The sequence below is a fragment of the Thalassophryne amazonica genome, chromosome 12 (genome assembly GCF_902500255.1).
Source record: "Thalassophryne amazonica chromosome 12, fThaAma1.1, whole genome shotgun sequence".
In the NCBI taxonomy this organism is placed as follows: Eukaryota; Metazoa; Chordata; class Actinopteri; order Batrachoidiformes; family Batrachoididae; genus Thalassophryne; species Thalassophryne amazonica.
This window is the reverse complement of record NC_047114.1, coordinates 30,725,322-30,746,417: the sequence shown is the minus strand read 5'-3', so window position 1 is coordinate 30,746,417 and position 21,096 is coordinate 30,725,322. Positions and strand designations below refer to the sequence as shown.

General features: G+C 42.0%; 1 protein-coding gene across 4 annotated transcripts in view; it reads right to left on the bottom strand.

Moving 5' to 3' along the window:
• The window catches only part of depdc5 (DEP domain containing 5, GATOR1 subcomplex subunit), a 96,551-nt gene that overhangs the window by 35,137 nt on the left and 40,318 nt on the right, over window positions 1-21,096 (bottom strand). For 3 of the 4 annotated variants that reach the window (XM_034182716.1, XM_034182718.1, XM_034182717.1), the window contains exons 27-30: window positions 18,094-18,254; window positions 14,363-14,483; window positions 10,232-10,399; window positions 2,954-3,176 (exon numbers count right to left, since the gene is read on the bottom strand). In XM_034182716.1, coding sequence (XP_034038607.1) covers window positions 2,954-3,176; window positions 10,232-10,399; window positions 14,363-14,483; window positions 18,094-18,254 — 673 coding nt within the window. Of the gene's footprint in view, window positions 1-2,953; window positions 3,177-10,231; window positions 10,400-14,362; window positions 14,484-18,093; window positions 18,255-21,096 lie in introns of those variants that run through there. The other variant, XM_034182719.1, reaches the window with a different exon arrangement.

Sequence of the window (21,096 nt, the reverse complement as noted above, 5' to 3'; positions counted from 1 at the left end):
AAAACTGTATCGCCCCCACTGAAGGGGAAAGGAGTGACGTTAGCAGGCGCCGGAAAGGGGAGTGTTGCTGGGGGATAGGAGGGGGGTGGGGGGAGGGAATGGAGCATGCTTCAGTCCTGTGAAAAGCAGTTTATTGTCTTTGTGAGATGAGATAAGAAACAGCCAATGTTCCCCAGGCCGAAAAAAAATTCCTCTGGAGGAAAACAGTCAGGTGATTTGACCTTCAGGCTTGATAAGCCTGTAATGTTATGGTTTGAGCAGTGAAAAACACCTTTTAACAGTTCAACTTGCACAACCAAATCCCAATTATGAATTAAGAATATTTCTAATTATGAATTAAGAATATTCACCGGCCTCTGAAATCTTCAACTTCAACTGCAAGGCACGCATTCTGCTCCAAGATGTCATCCAATATGCGTCTGAGTTCAACAGTTATCGCAGTCTGAGAATTCACTGTCTTGCCAACCTCGTTAATCATGACGGACAAGCGAGGGGCCGTGGTTCTTGATGCCGCCGTCTTGCCAATTTTCCGGTAGATCAGGGCAGCACATAAGCCAAAAAGTACCAGCCCTGCTACCATAAGACCAAAAATGAATAAATCTTCGACGTCCTCAACGAAGAAAGGCACCAAGCATGGCACACACCAGGAACTCCAGGAGTTGAGAACATAGCCCGCAGGATACATTCCATCTGGGAAGGTAGAATCCCCTGGTCCTGACCTTCTTGTAGAAAAAATGGTGTCAATAGCATTCAGAGACCAGCTGATCAATTCCATGGTTAATCCAATAGTAGTCCAATAGATCCAGAATCCAATATAATTTGAAGAATTCAGTCTGGTGAAGTAGGGACTTGAAGGTTAAAAGCAGAGAACAGAGATAAGGGAGAGTGTAGGAGATGCGACCGCCCTCGTCGGAGTCCAAAGCTGGGATGAATGCTGCAGCAGGAGGGGCCCACGCCACCCAGCTTGTGGGCTTGAAGGCTGCAGCAGTAAAAACAGCACTGCCTTCAAGGTGGCAGGGAGGAAGCCAGGGTGAGGGGAGTGGAGAGACACGGGGGGGGGGGGGGGGTAATAGGGATGGAGGGACAGATGCATCGTGTGCAGATGAGTTAAGTTTCTGTCCGTGTATGTAAAGTCTGAGGTTGCCAGGCAACAGCAGGCTGCGGGTGGGGGTGGGGAGTCGAATTCCTTCACCAAGGCTGTAGATCCTTCAGGGGGAAGAGCAGGGTATTTGGCCTTCAGGAGCCGATAAGGATGCCATGTTGATGTTAGGCGGAGAGATACAGAATTCCATTTACTGCACCTCTGACCGTCTAGAGTCCAAATTTATGAAGAATATTCTCCGGTCCTCAGCAGCACATTCCTTTGCAATGCAGCGTATATGCTCCGAGAAGGTATCCATTTTGTGTTTGAGTTCAAGAGTTCACGCAGTCTGAGATTACACAGCATTGCCAAACTCAATCATGACGGACTGATGAGGGGACGAGATTCTGGAAGCAGCCATCTTGCTAATATTCCTGTGGGTCAGGGCAGCGCACAAACCAATCAGCGCCAAACCTCCCACCATAAAATGAATAAAAAATAAATCCTAAACATTTTCCACTGAGAGTGGAGCCAAGCACGTCACACCCCGTCTCTCTCAGGCGTTGAGAGCATATCCCGCTGGGTAGGTTCCATCAGGGCATGCAGGGTCCCCCAATCTTGATTTTATTGTCTAAAAAATGGTGTCAATAGCATTGAGAGACCAGCTGATCAATTCCATGGTTAATCCAAATCTTAATTTGAAGAATTCACAGTCTGGTGAAGCTGGGACTTTGAAGGTCGGAGCAGAGATAGAGAACAGAAAAAGGAGGAGAGGGGAGGAATGCGACCATCTTTGCCGAGTCCCAAGCTGAAGGTATTTTGGACCACTCTTCTTTACAAAACATGTCCAGTTCATTCAAGTTTGTTGGTTTCCGAGCACGGACAGCCCGCTTAAAAATCACACCACAGATTTTCAATAATATTCAGGTCTGTGGACTGAGATGGCCATTCCAGAACTTGGTACTTGTTCCGCTGCATGAATGCTTTAGTAGACTTTGAGCAGTGTTTAAGGTTGTTGTCTTGTTGAAAGATCCAGCCCTGGCGCAACTTCAACTTAGTCACTGATTCATGAACATTGTTCTCAAGAATCTGCTGATATTGACTGGAATTCATGTGATCCTCAACTTTAACAAGAGTCCTAGTATCTGCACTGGCCACACAGCCCCACAGCATGATGGAACCACCTCAAAGTTTACTGTAGGTAGCAAGTGTTTTTCCTTGGAATGCTGTGTTCTGAGCCACTGACCACTGTAATGATGCTTTGTTTCAGGAGAAAGCTGTACAACATATGCAAAGAAAATCATGTGCCATTGATATGTACACAGTCTGCAAATTTCAAACCTCTACAAGATTTTTTTTTGTACTATACTGGAAAGAAGGACAGGACAATGGAAAGAAACATTAAGTTTGGGGGGGGGGGGGGTCCTGCAATTTATACTCCAGTGTGACTTATATACTGAAAAAAAATAAATAAATCACATATTCATTATTAACAATAATACTTGTAATGACTACTCACATGGGGCTTTCAAAGAAATCAAAGCATTAAACAAAATAAACTCGAACAACACAAGAATAAATGACAATAAAAAAGTACACTACAATACAGAAAAATCACAAAATAAAGAGCTGATAAAAGAAAACAGTGTGATTTATACTGTAGTGTGACTTATACTCTGGAAAATTAATTAGATAAAATCTGTATATATGTTGACATAGTGGTGATGTGCATAAAATATAAAAATTCAATATAACCACTGTAAAGTACATGACGATGTGACATCAAAAACTAAACATCAAATTTTAAGGTAACTCCAAAAGTATTTTCATTAAACATACATGATTAAGATATACGGACAAGCACAGGCTTACTCGGATGATCCTGTCAGAACGATGGCGCCGTCGGATGCGGTTGAGTCCTTCCATGAAGCGTATGAAGCCATCCAACAGGACCCAGTCCCCGCTGCCACCCATCCCAGCACCTGCTCCTTCCCCATAAACATCCCAGTGGCCATCCACATCCGCTACACGCCGAGCCCCTCCAGCTGGTAGCAAGAGAAATCGTGTCCTCCAAAATTTCAGAGAGTCGATCAAACTAGGAAAACAGGAGGAACATGACTTTGATGTTAGTTCAACAGTTACAAGTCATCGTTTCAATGAACAATAAAAATACTCCAACAATATCAAAGTGCATAATATATGTTAACCACAGCTGTCTAATGAGTCTCTATATTTGCTGGTTTGTCAGAAGAATTACCCCAATTAACTGGTTTCCAACGAAAAAGAATTCAGTACATAAGCAACCATTACATTTCAAAATCAAAGTCACTACAGTTAAAATAAAATTTAAATATATAGTCAGGTCCATGCATATTTGGACAGTTTTTGTAATATTGATTCTGTACAAAACTCCCAATGGACTTGAAATTAAGCAATATCTGCTCATTCTCTTGACTTTTAACTTTGATTCAAGTGGTTTAAATAATATCACATTAACCATATGGAATTATAAACATCCCATCCATTTTCTCCCGCTTTATCCGGAGTCGGGTCGCAGGGGCAGCAGCTCAAGCAAAGCCGCCCAGACCTCCCGATCCACACACACCTCCCCCAGCTCCTCTGGGGGAACCCCAAGGCGTTCCCAAGCCAGCCGAGAGATGTAGTCCCTCCAGCATGTCCTGGGCCTTCCCCGGGGCCTCCTCCCAATGGGATGTGCCCGGAACACCTCTCCAGCGAGGCGTCCAGGGGGCATCCGGAAAAGATGCCCGAGCCACCTCAACTGACTCCTTTCGACATGGAGGAGCAGCGGCTCGACTCCGAGCTCCTCCCAAGTGACCGAGCTCCTCACCCTATCTCTAAGGGAGTGCCCAGCCACCCTGCAGAGGAAACTCATCTTGGGCGCTTGTACTCGCGATCTCGTTCTTTCGGTCATGAGCCAAATCTCATGATCATAGGTGAGGATCGGAACGTAGATCGATCGGTAAATCGAGAGCTTTGCCCCCCTACTCAGCTCTCTCTTCACCACGACGGTCCGATACAGCTATTGCATCACTGCAGATGCTGCACCGATCCGTCTATCGATCTCACGCTCCATCCGTCCCTCACTCGTGAACAAGACCCTGAGATACTTAAACTTATAATTATTATAAATTAAACATTTTATTCAGAATTTGTAATTGCCCATAAGTGGCCAAATTAAACAAATTATCATTTTTACAACTAGTTCTCTGGACACAAACACTTCCAAGTCACTGAATATGCCTTGGGCTTCATTTACATCAAACATTAATTAATAAATACAAACAGTATGGTACTGTATAGTAAATGTGTCAGGAGTAGGTAGTTCTCAAAAACTGAGTGAATGCCCAAGAAGATGACAAGTGAGGGAAGATGATGAGTGAGGGAAGCCACCAAAACGTCCATGACAACTCTTATAGCCTTTCCTTGGCTGTGACTGGTGAAACTGTGCATAGTGGAACAATTTGCATCACAAGTTATACAGCTTCATGGTGGAGTGGAGCAGTGAAGGATTTTCTTTAAAAGATGTGAAATTTCAGCTGGAATTTGTCAGAAGGCACATATGAGACATGCACCTAGATCTGGTCCATTTCTTGTATGAAATCCCTTCCTTGTGCCACTCCACCACAATGCTAGATGTGGAATGGACATTAGTTTGCTGTTGACCCAATGAAGAATAAAAAGTGGAAAAAAGTGACATCTCTGACACTGTGCTTTGTTCTAAAACTGCACATTTTAGAGTGACCTTTTATTGTGACCATTTGAAGACACCCGCCAGGTGGATGGATTATCATACCAAAGGTGAAGTGCTCAATAACACGAAACAGAGGAAATAAAGCATTTTGTTTGAATACAACTTTGAAATATTTTTACATCAACTCAAGAAAAATAGGAACAAACACAAAACTGTTGCATTTAAATTGTTGTTGAGGATATTGTCTTTCCATTTCTTAGGCTCTCAATCTTCTATTCTCTTAATCTCTTAGGACAATTTTTTGACACACCCATGATTTGAACAGTAAAGCCACCTTGACACTTTCACAAATTTGACCCCCGCACTGGCACTCAATCTTGCGCAAACCCATCATAAACTGCATAACCTGTGCATGGCTGCGTGCCGGTGCGCAAAGAAAATTTTGAAATGTTCAAAATTTCTGGCACACATTAATCTTGTGCCACTTGCATGAAATAGTCATGAACATTGCGTAAACTATTAAAAAACACTGTGTGTCACTGCGTGTCATTCAACACAGGGCATGTGAAAGATTATGACGAGATGCTATATCTATAATAAACATAACTTTACAGATACATTATCAAAATCATGAGAAGGAATGAAAATGCAGCTATTTTATCAATCCATTAGAATATAAGATAAATAAACCTGGTCTTGTTAGGAGAGACGGCATCCATGCCACTTTGGATGGAGCAGCTCTCATTTCTAGAAATCTGGCCAATTTTCTTAAATCCTCCAAACCGTGACTATCCAGGGTTGGGACCAGGAAGCAGAGTTGTAGTCTTACACACCTCTCTGCAGCTTCTCTCCCCCTGCCATCCCCTCATTACCCCATCCCCGTAGAGACGGTGCCTGCTCCCAGACTACCAATAACCAGCAAAAATCTATTTAAGCATAAAAATTCAAAAAGAAAAAATAATATAGCACCTTCAACTGCACCACAGACTAAAACAGTTAAATGTGGTCTATTAAACATTAGGTCTCTCTCTTCTAAGTCCCTGTTGGTAAATGATATAATAATTGATCAACATATTGATTTATTCTGCCTTACAGAAACCTGGTTACAGCAGGATGAATATGTTAGTTTAAATGAGTCAACACCCCCGAGTCAGACTAACTGTCAGAATGCTCGTAGCACGGGCCGGGGCAGAGGATTAGCAGCAATCTTCCATTCCAGCTTATTAATTAATCAAAAACCCAGACAGAGCTTTAATTCATTTGAAAGCTTGACTCTTAGTCTTGTCCATCCAAATTGGAAGTCCCAAAAACCAGTTTTATTTGTTATTATCTATCGTCCACCTGGTCGTTACTGTGAGTTTCTCTGTGAATTTTCAGACCTTTTGTCTGACTTAGTGCTTAGCTAAGATAATTATAGTGGGCGATTTTAACATCCACAGATGCTGAGAATGACAGCCTCAACACTGCATTTAATCTATTATTAGACTCTATTGGCTTTGCTCAAAAAGTAAATGAGTCCACCCACCACTTTAATCATATCTTAGATCTTGTTCTGACTTATGGTATGGAAATAGAAGACTTAACAGTATTCCCTGAAAACTCCCTTCTGTCTGATCATTTCTTAATAACATTTACTCTGATGGACTACCCAGCAGTGGGGAATAAGTTTCATTACACTAGAAGTCTTTCAGAAAGCACTGTAACTAGGTTTAAGGATATGATTCCTTCTTTATGTTCTCTAATGCCATATACCAATACAGTGCAGAGTAGCTACCTAAACTCTGTAAGTGAGATAGAGTATCTCGTCAATAGTTTTACATCCTCATTGAAGACAACTTTGGATGCTGTAGCTCCTCTAAAAAAGAGAGCTTTAAATCAGAAGTGCCTGACTCCGTGGTATAACTCTCAAACTCATAGCTTAAAGCAGATAACCCGTAAGTTGGAGAGGAAATGGCGTCTCACTAATTTAGATGATCTTCACTTAGCCTGGAAAAAGAGTCTGTTGCTCTATAAAAAAGCCCTCCGTAAAGCTAGGACATCTTTCTACTCATCACTAATTGAAGAAAATAAGAACAACCCCAGGTTTCTTTTCAGCACTGTAGCCAGGCTGACAAAGAGTCAGAGCTCTATTGAGCTGAGTATTCCATTAACTTTAACTAGTAATGACTTCATGACTTTCTTTGCTAACAAAATTTTAACTATTAGAGAAAAAATGACTCATAACCATCCCAAAGACGTATTGTTATCTTTGGCTGCTTTCAGTGATGCCGGTATTTGGTTAGACTCTTTCTCTCCGATTGTTCTGTCTGAGTTATTTTCATTAGTTACTTCATCCAAACCATCAACATGTTTATTAGACCCCATTCCTACCAGGCTGCTCAAGGAAGCCCTACCATTATTTAATGCTTCGATCTTAAATATGATCAATCTATCTTTGTTAGTTGGCTATGTACCACAGGCATTTAAGGTGGCAGTAATTAAACCATTGCTTAAAAAGCCATCACTTGACCCAGCTATCTTAGCTAATTATAGGCCAATCTCCAACCTTCCTTTTCTCTCCAAAATTCTTGAAAGGGTAGTTGTAAAACAGCTAACTGATCATCTGCAGAGGAATGGTCTATTTGAAGAGTTTCAGTCAGGTTTTAGAATTCATCATAGTACAGAAACAGCATTAGTGAAGGTTACAAATGATCTTCTTATGGCCTCGGACAGTGGACTCATCTCTGTGCTTGTTCTGTTAGACCTCAGTGCTGCTTTTGATACTGTTGACCATAAAATTTTATTACAGAGATTAGAGCATGCCATAGGTATTAAAGGCACTGCGCTGCGGTGGTTTGAATCATATTTGTCTAATAGATTACAATTTGTTCATGTAAATGGGGAATCTTCTTCACAGACTAAAGTTAATTATGGAGTTCCACAAGGTTCTGTGCTAGGACCAATTTTATTCACTTTATACATGCTTCCCTTAGGCAGTATTATTAGACGGTATTGCTTAAATTTTCATTGTTACGCAGATGATACCCAGCTTTATCTATCCATGAAGCCAGAGGACACACACCAATTAGCTAAACTGCAGGATTGTCTTACAGACATAAAGACATGGATGACCTCTAATTTCCTGCTTTTAAACTCAGATAAAACTGAAGTTATTGTACTTGGCCCCACAAATCTTAGAAACATGGTGTCTAACCAGATCCTTACTCTGGATGGCATTACCCTGACCTCTAGTAATACTGTGAGAAATCTTGGAGTCATTTTTGATCAGGATATGTCATTCAAAGCGCATATTAAACAAATATGTAGGACTGCTTTTTTGCATTTACGCAATATCTCTAAAATCAGAAAGGTCTTGTCTCAGAGTGATGCTGAAAAACTAATTCATGCATTTATTTCCTCTAGGCTGGACTATTGTAATTCATTATTATCAGGTTGTCCTAAAAGTTCCCTAAAAAGCCTTCAGTTAATTCAAAATGCTGCAGCTAGAGTACTGACGGGGACTAGAAGGAGAGAGCATATCTCACCCATATTGGCCTCTCTTCATTGGCTTCCTGTTAATTCTAGAATAGAATTTAAAATTCTTCTTCTTACTTATAAGGTTTTGAATAATCAGGTCCCATCTTATCTTAGGGACCTCATAGTACCATATCACCCCAATAGAGCGCTTCGCTCTCAGACTGCAGGCTTACTTGTATTTCCTAGGGTTTGTAAGAGTAGAATGGGAGGCAGAGCCTTCAGCTTTCAGGCTCCTCTCCTGTGGAACCAGCTCCCAATTCAGATCAGGGAGACAGACACCCTCTCTACTTTTAAGATTAGGCTTAAAACTTTCCTTTTTGCTAAAGCTTATAGTTAGGGCTGGATCAGGTGACCCTGAACCATCCCTTAGTTATGCTGCTATAGATGTAGACTGCTGGGGGTTCCCATGATGCACTGTTTCTTTCTCTTTTTGCTCTGTATGCACCACTCTGCATTTAATCATTAGTGATCGATCTCTGCTCCCCTCCACAGCATGTCTTTTTCCTGGTTCTCTCCCTCAGCCCCAACCAGTCCCAGCAGAAGACTGCCCCTCCTTTATATTGTATGGCCTTGCCTTAAAATATAAAGCGCCTTGGGGCAACTGTTTGTTGTGATTTGGCGCTATATAAAAAAATTGATTGATTGATAATTAAATTTGAGACAAGATTCCAAATGCGTTCTCCACCACACTACGCGCATGAGATGACTTGTAGCTGTAGATAACTTCTGTGGTTCTGGGAGCTGAGAGAATGGTTTCATCAGCCAAGTTCTGAGAGCAAATGAGCCATCGGCTATGAAATGATTATTTTTTGGTGGAAGTGTCAAGGTGCCCTACAAAAAGGAACACATCACACACTGTGCTGCCACCTGGTAAAGACTGGCCCCTTCTGGATGTTTCAGGAATGTCCATCCATATAAAACTGAATATTTCAAGTCTGCAGTTAGTGTAACATCTGTATGTGGGTGATTCTTTAACTACGGCACTACTGGCCTTGTAAATGTAATTTCCACCACACCATTGCCTTACAATATAAAGCGCCTTGGGGCAACTTTTTGTTGTGATTTGGCGCTATATACATGTGCTCTGATATCACTGTTTATCTCCATAGAAACTACCCAAACAATCTTTCATACAAACTGTTTAGGGACATTACAGTGTTGTGGTGGAAATTACGGCAATAGTGTGGGACAACTACATTTTGTTTAAAAAAAAAAAATCACAACAGTTGTATGACATTGAATACCCCAATTATGTTTTGATTATTTTACTGATATTTTATTCAGAGATATTTTAAAACATTAGAAAAAATGTTTCTTTACCATTCATTTTTATCATTGAAGATCAAAAGTCTGGGTGTGGGACAAGCACAAAACGGCAATATTTGCATATAATGATGCTGAAAAAAGGTGAAAAAAGTCATCACAGACTACTAGAACAACTTTCTTAACACACTTTCATTGTAAAGATAACAATAAAAGTGTGAAATTTCCACTTTTTTCTGTTTTTCATACAATATGATCAAAGGACATAAGTGCCCGTAGTCTAAGAATCACCCATGTGCACAGCTTGTTTCTTCAGTTGATGTAAATGAAGTCGCACACATTTTCAGTAACTCAGAAATGTTCATCTATTTATACACTGGCTTGATGTGATTTGTAATAAAAATAAATGTGATTCTTGCGTTTGTCCAATTATTTATGGTCTCTAAAATTGTCGGCATTTTAAATATGGCTATACTTGCAAAATGGCTAATGTGATATTTTTGCTCAACTATTTCACTTAAAGAAGAAAGTCTGCCCTATGAGTACATGTTGATCGTTTCATTTCAACTTCACTGTGGTGGTGTACAGAGGCAAAATAATAAAACACGTGTCAAGGTCCACCTACTTATGGACCTACCTGTCTGTATGTTGTGTCATACCTGAAGTCCTCAGAACCAGCAGAGCAGATATACTGGTCCAGATAGTTCCACTTGTAATCTTCCAGTCTTTCATGACCAAACTCCACCCAGCAGGACACAAACAGTGCATCAGAGTGTGGAGGACACAGGCTGTAGCCGTACTGTATCTGGGCTGACTCACATGGGTGCCTTAAACACACATATACAGCTACAGTATCTTCACAAATAAAAGCCAGCAGCTGAGGGCAAAGCAGCAACGGAATCAGATCAGTGATCCTTTTCTGTGTTTACAACAAAAATGTACAGTTGTGTTCAAAATAATAGCAGTTTGTTTATATAAGTGAGCAAAGCTCAAAATCAAACAGCTTTTATTTCCATACACACAAATGCATTAGGAACACTGTGCATTCTATTCTAAATCAAATCATGAAGTAAAATTGTAGCAAATTTGTTATTACTTTACAGAAAGTGAAGAAAAAGGAATATTAGGCTGTCCAATTGTCCTGAGCTGGAATACCTGTTCACGGGTGCCAGAAGTTGGTTGATTCCATGCAACACAGATGTGAAGCAGTTCTCAGAAACAGTGGTTATACAACTACAACTTAGTTCAGTGACTCACAGGAAAGCTAAATCTTCAAGCATTTTTTCAGTTTATATAGTAAATGAGTTTGTAAAGAAAAATGTAGACACTGCTATTTTTTATAGCCTAATATTCCCTTTTCTTCACTTTCTTTAAAGTAATAAAATTTGATACATTTTTCTTCATGTTTTGATTTGGAATAGAATGTGCAACATTCCTAATGCATTTGCGTGTATGGAAATAAAAGCTATTATAAGGATTTTAAGCTTTACTCACTTTTTTAAACACTATTATTTTGAACACAACTGTACATCACATGCACTAATTTGGATAACGTAACAGTGATATTACACAGCTCCATTTTCACAGGCTGTAACTGGAGAAACTAGATAAGTGTTCCTCTTAATACAAATCACAACATTTACAGTCAGTTTACTTTTGTCACTGAATAATTCTTATATAGTTATAAGAATAATTCTTCTTCCTTCACAGTTGCTCAGTTTTTGCCTACTCCAGATTAACCACACTATGTGTATATCTTAATGACTGATGTAAATGAAGTCCAAGAAATATTCAGTGACTGAAATATTGACTTGTCTGAAGAAAGAAGACTATAAAAGTATGAGTTTGGGTTAATAATACTCCTTATACTTAATTTGCAGTGAAATGCTGAATGATGTAACCTTTTTGCTTCTGAATTCAAATAAAGGTGCACTGACACGTGCATGACTTTGATTCATGCACTTGCACGCACGTCGTAGTGATGATACCACCCGCTGTGTTCCCAACTGGATGCCATGCTTTATTCCACCGCCTACCATGCGCTCTATGCTGGACGCTGTGTATATAAAATAATTATTTCGTAGCTGATTAATCATTTTCTCTGCAAGTTGTCTGTGATTCAGGAAGTGATTAGAGCCATTTTCAACAGAGGACCATTCCAGCAGAGCCGTCTAAAAAGGTAATTATTTGTCATGTTTACATTGTCATGATTTGGAAAACAGTAGTATTTTCTTTCTTTCTTGTCTGCAGCTGTGCAAATACATTTGTGATAAATTTAACATCTCGTTATAATTGTTCAGACAAGCTGCGCTCTGATGCGGTCCACTGACGCAACAACTTGCTCTGTTCACTTTTTCTTTACTCCACTTGACGAGTTGCATGTAATGTTGGCGAGCAGATCATGCCACAGAGCACGACATTTATGCGTGAAGGATTTTTTTTTTTTTTTTTTTACATTTCCAAATTCTCTTTGCACAATTGCACGGGACGGCACCCCTCTCACATTCAGTCTGCACCCGTTAAAGACGACTTTACTCTCCTGCACGACACAGGTCGTGCAAGTGCGTGAATCAAAGTCATGCACGTGTCAGTGCACCTTAAGACTGAGATGATTGTTATCTGACCTGGTAGAGCAGGAGTGAGCATGAAGAATGGAGACTCTGCTACCGATGACTTCAGCAAGTGACACAGTTACACAAATTATTGGTATATGAATGTAAAGGGGAGAGCTCATCAGTGAAACCACCTGCTGAGGAAATTGGTTGCAAGGAAAACCTGCAACGCCTTGACCATTCATGGCACACTACTGCCCACACCTGTGGCAGAGACATCTGTATGATCATTGAGCACCATCTCTGGGTGATTTTTAAAACTTAACATTGTGAAAGAGTTAAAAAGAAAGAAAGAAAAAAAAAAAAAAAAAACTTACAGGGACTTTTGACCAGTCTCTGTTTTTAGATTTTCCTGTTAGGGAATGTGGCTATAAATGTCCATTTTCAGCTGCATAATACTGCTATATTTACACAAATTCTATTTATGACCAATGCAGCCTTTGATTCATCCCTTTATGTCTTCTACAATTTATGACTTCAATGTACTATTCTCTGGCTTACCTCATAAATACAACCCCTGGCAAAAATTATGGAATCACCGGCCTAGTAAAACTGCCTGGAACACAACTCTGAAAACTGAGTGACTGTGCAAGAAAGAAAAGAGTGAGGGAAGCTACCAACGCACCTATAACAACTCTGAAGGCGTTTTAGGCTTTTGTGGCTGTGACTGGAGAAACTTTGCACAGCATAACTGTTGTCTATTGAAGAACCAGTCACAAGACCATGTGGTGAAGAGAAGTATTTTCATACAAGAAAACAGATCAAATCTCAGCTCAAATCTCCCATGTACCTTTTGGCAAGCTATAACTGAAATATCACATCTTATTTATTCATTTATTTAAAAAAATAAAAATAAAAATCCTTCATTGCTCCACCTCCTGACACATCTGAAGAAAACCAACAGTAAAAGCAATAATTCTTGTATTTAGTTTTGAAAGCTTTTCAGTTAAAAACTGTTAAGAGTTTGATAATCCTCTCCTTTGTTTTAATTGACATCTCTCGTGTTGGAGCCATGATTCATGTCAGTCCACTTGGTGCAACAGCTCTCCAAGGTGTGATCACTCCTTTTAGATGCAGACTAACGAGCAGATCTGATTTGATGCAGGTGTTAGTTTTGGGGATAAAAATTTACAGGGTGATTCCATAATTTATTCCTCAGAATTGAGTGAGTCCATATTTTTTCCCCTCTGCTTGGGCTAAAAAAGTAACCGTTACTGACTGCCACACTTTTTTTTTCTTGATTTCTTAGAGTGTTTCTTAAAGCCAGAAAGTTGCCATTTGAAATTACTTTAGTTTTGTGTCATGTCTGTGATCTGCTTTTTTCTACAAAATTAAACAACTGAATGAACATCCTCCGAGGCCGGTGATTCCATAATTTTTGCCAGGGGTTGTAGTATAAAAACTGTTCAAAAGGTTCATCATTCAGCTGCTAAAGTTTTGACCAGATCTAAGGAAATTCAGCCATATTACTCCAGTGTTGGCCTCCTTTCACAGTCCCTGTTCCTGCAAGAGCATATTTCAAGGTTTTGGTTGTGCACCACCATACTTGACTAAACTGGCTGAACCTTATATGCCAGCCCGAGCCCTTTGTTCTCACTTATGTGTTCCTCAGGTAAAGAAAACACCAAAAGACACTGGAGCCTTTGCCTATACTGAAATTAGACAGGCAAAATATTTAATTCCAGACTTAAAATTGTTTTTTGTTTTTTTAATTAGCTATAATTTGCAGATTTTTTTTTTTTTTTCCATCACTGTGATCATGTTTTATTGGGATGTTAATTTTTGACTTGTCTTATGCCTGTGGCAAATTGTTTTGGTTTGTAAATTGCTTTATTTTTCAATATTTTTGTTTTTATGTACGATTTGTAAAGCAATTAGAGCTTTGTGTATTGAACAGCTTTGTAAATAAGGCTATTATCAGTAGTATTACCATAATTATTTGTCCAATTACTTATGGCCTCTGAAATTGGAGGGACCGTGTACACAAATTGACAGAATTCTTGAATGTTTACTGCAGTCCCTTTGTGAAAATCTTTGAAAAGTCTGCTCTACAAGCACATGTTGAAGGTTTCATTTCAGCTTCACTGTTGTGATGTTGAGGCAACAATGATTTTGTCACTGTCCAAACACTAATGGACTTAAGTGTGAACTGTGACAGAAGTTGACTGGTGCACTCACTTTGGGAGATAGCGAGTAACAGTGATAATTTTGTCTTTGAGACAAACTTTATGGAAGGTCCGACCCATACTGAGCCAGTAAACTGTCTCCTCATCCTCCACTCGGCGAAGAGACACCAAACCTAAGAACAGGAGCAAGAACAGAAAACAACTCCATGTAACAATTTAACTTAGAATTTCTTTCCAGTAAAAAACAAAAAAACAAAATCTAGAGTTTTTCACTAAATGGTTTCTCACAAACAAACCTTTTTTTTCCCGAATATGTGCTTTACAGTGGAATACTATTTATTCAAACTAAAACAAACTGCTGGACATTATAGCACCCTCTGTGCACCATCATCAGCAACCAGAGGATCCTGCTCAGTCAAAGACTGCTCCTCCCCAACTGCAGGACCAGCAGGATGAAAAACTCCTTTGTCCCTCAGACCATCAGACTGTACAACTCCTCACTCAGGGGGAGGAGGAGTAACAAAACAAGGGAAACAGTGGGGGAAAAAAACAAGGGAGCAGCTAAAGGGACTTACCAAGCCAAGTGTCCTCAAAATCTATCCTTACTTTGTGTGCCAATAGTGAGAAAAAAAATCATCAGGTTACAGGGTTCTCACCTACTGAGTTTCTTTTGCCTACCCTGAAGAGGTTATATTTTTGTTGCTATTTATCAGTCTGTCTGTCAGGTGGACAGTCAGTAGGATATCTTAAAAGGATGTAAGAGTTCTGGGATCAGATGTAGATATATAATCTCACTACCGGTATGTCCAATGTGGAAGCCAGATTGAAATGACTCACACAGTCAGTTGCACTTTAACAGACTGTTGTAACAGGAATTTCAAAAAAGAAAAAGAAAAAACAAAAACCCAACATGACACAGAATGCACCAATGCATTATAATTCTATTACAATATTTTGTCGAAAGGTGGGACTAGGGTGCCTTAACTGAGAGAATGGCAACATGACAAGCCGAACGGGAAAAAAAAAAAAAAAAAACGGTCACGTGACTCGTGTAATGTGCCTTGATAGAGAGAGTGGCGTCAACTCAGAACATGGCGCCATTTTTCTTCCAACTGCGCTGAACTACTGAATGAACCTTTGATGTTTTCAACATTTTTTTTTTATCATTTAACCACATACAGCAACACATCCAGCTACAGGTGCTATCAAAATAAGTGTAAAAATAGTGCTATCAAATTTACATAAATTTACATACACACACACACACATCTTCAACCGCTTAGTCCAATCAAGGGTCGTAGGGGGCTGGAGCCTATCCCAGCAGTCATAGAGCGCGAGGGGGGGTACACCCTGGACAGGACGCCAGTCTGTCGCAGGGCACAAACATACAAACAAACACATTCACACCCACTCGCATACCTACGGACAATTTAAAGATTCCAATCCACCTAACCCGCATGTCCTTGGATGTGGGAGGAAACCGGAGCACCCGGAGGAAACCCACGCAAACACAGGGAGAACATGCAAACTTCACACAGAAAAGCCACAGGCGGGAATTGAACCCATGACCTTCTCGCTGTGAGGCAACACATAAATTTACAATTCATGATAATTTATTCAATTAAAGCCTGATGCTTATGCTTCTGAGGCTCTGTAACTCTGTGTCATGCAATGACATGCGTGACAACCTTTGTTCTGGACTAAATTGACCCTCAACAAGCTTTTTTTTTCCTACAATCATCACCTCCAAATCAAAAGGTAAGATGTACATTTTCCTCTTTTATTGATTTTGTGCTGTAAAGTTGTATTATTCAAGCTGATTTATTCATTACACTCAACAAAATATAAACGCAACACTTTTGGTTTTGCTCCCATTTTGTATGAGATGAACTCAAAGATCTAAAACTTTTTCCACATACACAATATCACCATTTCCCTCAAATATTGTTCACAAACCAGTCTAAATCTGTCATAGTGAGCACTTCTCCTTTGCTGAGATAATCCATCCCACCTCACAGGTGTGCCATATCAAGATGCTGATTAGACACCATGATTAGTGCACAGGTGTGCCTTAGACTGCCCACAATAAAAGGCCACTCTGAAAGGGGCAGTTTTATCACACAGCACAACGCCACAGATGTCGCAAGATTTGAGGGAGCGTGCAATTGGCATGCTGACAGCAGGAATGTGTATTGAATGTTCATTTCTCTACCATAAGCCGTCTCCAAAGGCGTTTCAGAGAATTTAGCAGTACATCCAACCAGCCTCACAACCGCAGACCACGTGTAACCACACCAGCCCAGGACCTCCACACCCAGCATGTTCACCTCCAAGATCGTCTGAGACCAGCCACTCGGACAGCTGCTGAAACAATCGGTTTTCATAACCAAAGAATTTCTGCACAAACTGTCAGAAACCATCTCAGGGAAGCTCATCTGCATGCTCGTCGTCCTCATCGGGGTCTTGACCTGACTCCAGTTCGTCGTCGTAACCGACTTGAGTGGGCAAATGCTCACATTCGCTGGCATTTGGCAGGTTGGAGAGGTGTTCTCTTCACGGATGAATCCCGGTTCACACTGTCAAGGGCAGATGGCAGACAGTGTGTGTGGCGTTGTGTGGGTGAGAGGTTTTCTGATGTCAATGTTGTGGATCGAGTGGCCCATGGTGGCGGTGGGGTTATGGTATGGGCAGGCGTCTGTTATGGACGAAGAACACAGGTGCATTTTATTGATGGCATTTTGAATGCACAGAGATACCGTGACGAGATCCTGAGGCCCATTGTTGTGCCATACATCCAAGAACATCACCTCATGTTGCAGCAGGATAATGCACGGCCCCATGTTGCAAGGATCTGTACACAATTCTTGGAAGCTGAAAATGTCCCAGTTCTTGCATGGCCGGCATACTCACCGGACATGTCACCCATTGAGCATGTTTGGGATGCTCCGGACCGGCGTATACGACAGCGTGTACCAGTTCCTGCCAATATCCAGCAACTTCGCACAGCCATTGAAGAGGAGTGGACCAACATTCCACAGGCCACAATTGACAACCTGATCAACTCTATGCGAAGGAGATGTGTTGCACTGCATGAGGCAAATGGTGGTCACACCAGATACTGACTGGTATCCCCCTTCCAATAAAAGAAAACTACACCTTTCAGAGTGGCCTTTTATTGTGGGCAGTCTAAGGCACACCTGTGCACTAATCATGGTGTCTAATCAGCATCTTGGTATGGCACACCTGTGAGGTGGGATGGATTATCTCAGCAAAGGAGAAGTGCTCACTATCACAGATTTAGACTGGTTTGTGAACAATATTTGAGGGAAATGGTGATATTGTGTATGTGGAAAAAGTTTTAGATCTTTGAGTTCATCTCATACAAAATGGGAGCAAAACCAAAAGTGTTGCGTTTATATTTTTGTTGAGTGTAAATAAATCATCATAAATTGTAATTTTTTTGTAAATTTGATAGCTTAACTATTTTTATATTTATTTTGATAGCACCTGTACCTGGATGTGTTGTTGCATGTGGTTAAATGATAAAAAAAATGTTTAAAACATAAAAGGTTCATTCAGTAGTTCAGCGCAGTTGGAAGAAAAATGGCGCCATGTTCTGAGTTGACGCCACTCTCTCAATTAAGGCACGCTATGTGGAACAACCCCTCCCACACCTACATAAATGTTGATAAGTGGTATGCAAAACAATTCTGTAATGTTGACAGATTTGTGATGATGCCTAAAAGACAGTGAAAATAAAGTCTCTGAATTATGTTACTTTACCTCTGGTATAAAGAGGACTGCTGCCAAGAGGTGCAGCTACAGAGGGCTGTGTTTTTCTGTTATTTGGCTGGACGATGATCTGGTAGCCCTGCATCAACCGTTGACAGATGAACTCCTCAAAAACCTGAGTAGCACTCATGAAGGGAGCTTCATCTTCTCTCCTTACATAAGAACATAAAAAGTTAATCATATCTTTTCATTTTAATTATATTTGGATGTAAAACAGAGTGACAAACAGGGTGATCGCCTGGATTGTTAAAACTACAGTGGTAATACATAGCACTCCGTGCCTAGAAAGATACCTACACACATTATTCTCAATAAGATTCAGTGCCAGCTGCTTGCTGCTCAGTGACAGGAGCAGTCTGGTTTCACAAGCAAGAAGACAACCTTCGACAGTATCCGAGCTTGGTAAGTACTTGCTGAGCTATTAATTTATCTTAAAAAGCGGTGCATAAAATGGATCCACCTGCATGGGTGAGGTCCATCTCAAAGTCCAACTGCAACAGCAACACCTTCTGCATATGCCTCCCACATGGTGCTCGGAGGACGCATTTCACACAGCAAAGTAACAGGTGTTGAAGTACGCAATATTCACATACATAGGTGTAACGTGAATTTCTCCTCTGTGAGATCAATAAAGTTTATCTTTATTCCAACTGTCACTCCTCCTCACAAGTTTGTCAGCTGATTCTTTGATCTTCCTCAGAAAAAAAACTCTCCACATCCTTTCACTTGCATTCATTCTGTGCCATACCACTGTCAGCCTTGCGCTCCAGTTTAACTCCATCCATCCATCCATTTTCTTCCGCTTTATCCGGAGTCGGGTCGCGGGGGCAGCAGCTCAGGCAAAGCCGCCCAGACCTCCCGATCCACACACACCTCCCCCAGCTCCTCCGGGGGAACCCCAAGGCGTTCCCAAGCCAGCCGAGAGAAGTAATCCTTCCAGCGTGTCCTGGGTCTTCCCCGGGGCCTCCTCCCAATGGGACGTGCCCGGAACACCTCTCCAGCGAGGCGTCCAGGGGGCATCCGGAAAAGATGCCCGAGCCACCTCAACTGACTCCTTTCGACGTGGAGGAGCAGTGGCTCGACTCCGAGCTCCTCCCGAGTGACCGAGCTCCTCATCTTATCTCTAAGGGAGCGCCCAGCCACCCTGCGGAGGAAACTCATCTCGGCCGCTTGTACCCGCGATCTCGTTCTTTCGGTCATGAGCCAAATCTCATGACCATAGGTGAGGATCGGAACGTAGATCGATCGGTAAATCGAGAGCTTTGCCCCCCTACTCAGCTCTCACTTCACCACGACGGTCCGATACAACGACCGCATCACTGCAGATGCTGCATCGATCTGTCTATCAATCTCACGCTCCATCCGTCCCTCACTCGTGAATAAGACCCCGAGATACTTAAACTCCTCCACTTGAGGCAAGGACACTCCACCGACCTAAAGAGGGCAAAGCACCTTTTTCCGGTCGAGAACCATGGCCTCGGATTTGGAGGTGCTGATTTTCATCCCGGACGCCTCACACTCGGCTGCAAACCGCCCCAGTGCACGCTGAAGGTCCTGCTCTGACGAAGCCAACAGAATCACATCATCCGCAAACAGCAGAGACGAGATTCTGTGGTTCCCAAACCAGACCCCCTCTACACCCTGGCTGCGCATAGAAATTCTGTCCATAAAAATAATGAACAGAACCGGTGACAAAGGGCAGCCCTGGCGGAGGCCAACGTGCACTGGAAACAGGTTTGACTTACTACCGGCAATGCGAACCAAGCTCCTGCTGCGGTCGTATAGGGACCGGATAGCCCTTAGCAAAGGACCCCGGACCCCGTACTCCTGGAGCACTCCCCACAGGGTGCCCTGAGGGACACGGTCGAACGCCTTCTCCAGATCCACAAAACACATGTGGACTGGTTGGGCGAACTCCCATGAACCCTCGAGCACCCGATGGAGCGTGTAGAGCTGGTCCAGTGTTCTGCAACCAGGACGAAAACCACACAGCTCCTCCTGAATCCGAGGTTCGACCATCGGTCGAATTCTCCTCTCCAGTACTCTGGAATAGACCTTACCGGGGAGGCTGAGGAGTGTGATCCCCCTATAGTTGGAACACACCCTCCGGCCCCCTTCTTAAACAGAGGGACCACCACCCCGGTCTGCCAATCCAGAGGCACTGTCCCCGATCGCCACGCGATGTTGCAGAGGCGGGTCAGCCAAGACAGTCCCACAACATCCAGAGACTTAAGGTACTCAGGACGGCTTTCATCCACCCCAGGAGCCTTGCCACCGTGGAGCTTTCCAACCACCTCGGTGACTTCTGCCTGGGTAATGGATGAGTCCGCCTCTGGGTCCCCAGTCTCTGCCTCCTCTTCGGAAGACGTGACGATGGGATTGAGGAGATCCTCGAAGTACTCCTTCCACCGCCCAATAACATCCCCAGTCAGAGTCAACAGCTCCCCACCCACACCGTAAACAGTGCCGGTGGAAAGCTGCTTCCGCCTCCTGAGGCGTCGGACGGTTTGCCAGAATCTCTTCGAGGCTGACCAATAGTCCTCCTCCATAGCCTCCCCGAACTCCTCCCAGATCCGATTTTTTGCCTCTGCGACCGCACGGGCTGCGGCACGTCAGTTTAACTTTGACTTGCTAATTTTATGATTTACCTGCAATCCCTCATGAACAATGAACAGGATCAACCAAACTCCTTTATGTAATGTGCACATATTTGCAGTCATTTTGCATGCACTGTAAGATAGCAGCAAGACTCTAACCAGTCAGCTGAGGTGAGGAATAGATGTCTTTGGTATTAGATCTTTATGTAGAACCCTTTGCTACACCTTAAATTACTGTGTCAAATGAGAAGTTACTTAGCGGAACTTAAGATGATCCATACAACTTACACCATAAAGGAAAATCAGGTATGACATTACCACCAAGTGGTACACTTGACTTAGTATGATCCAGTTAGTGCTAAGCACCGCAGCAACTGGAAAAGGCCAAGGGGATGTT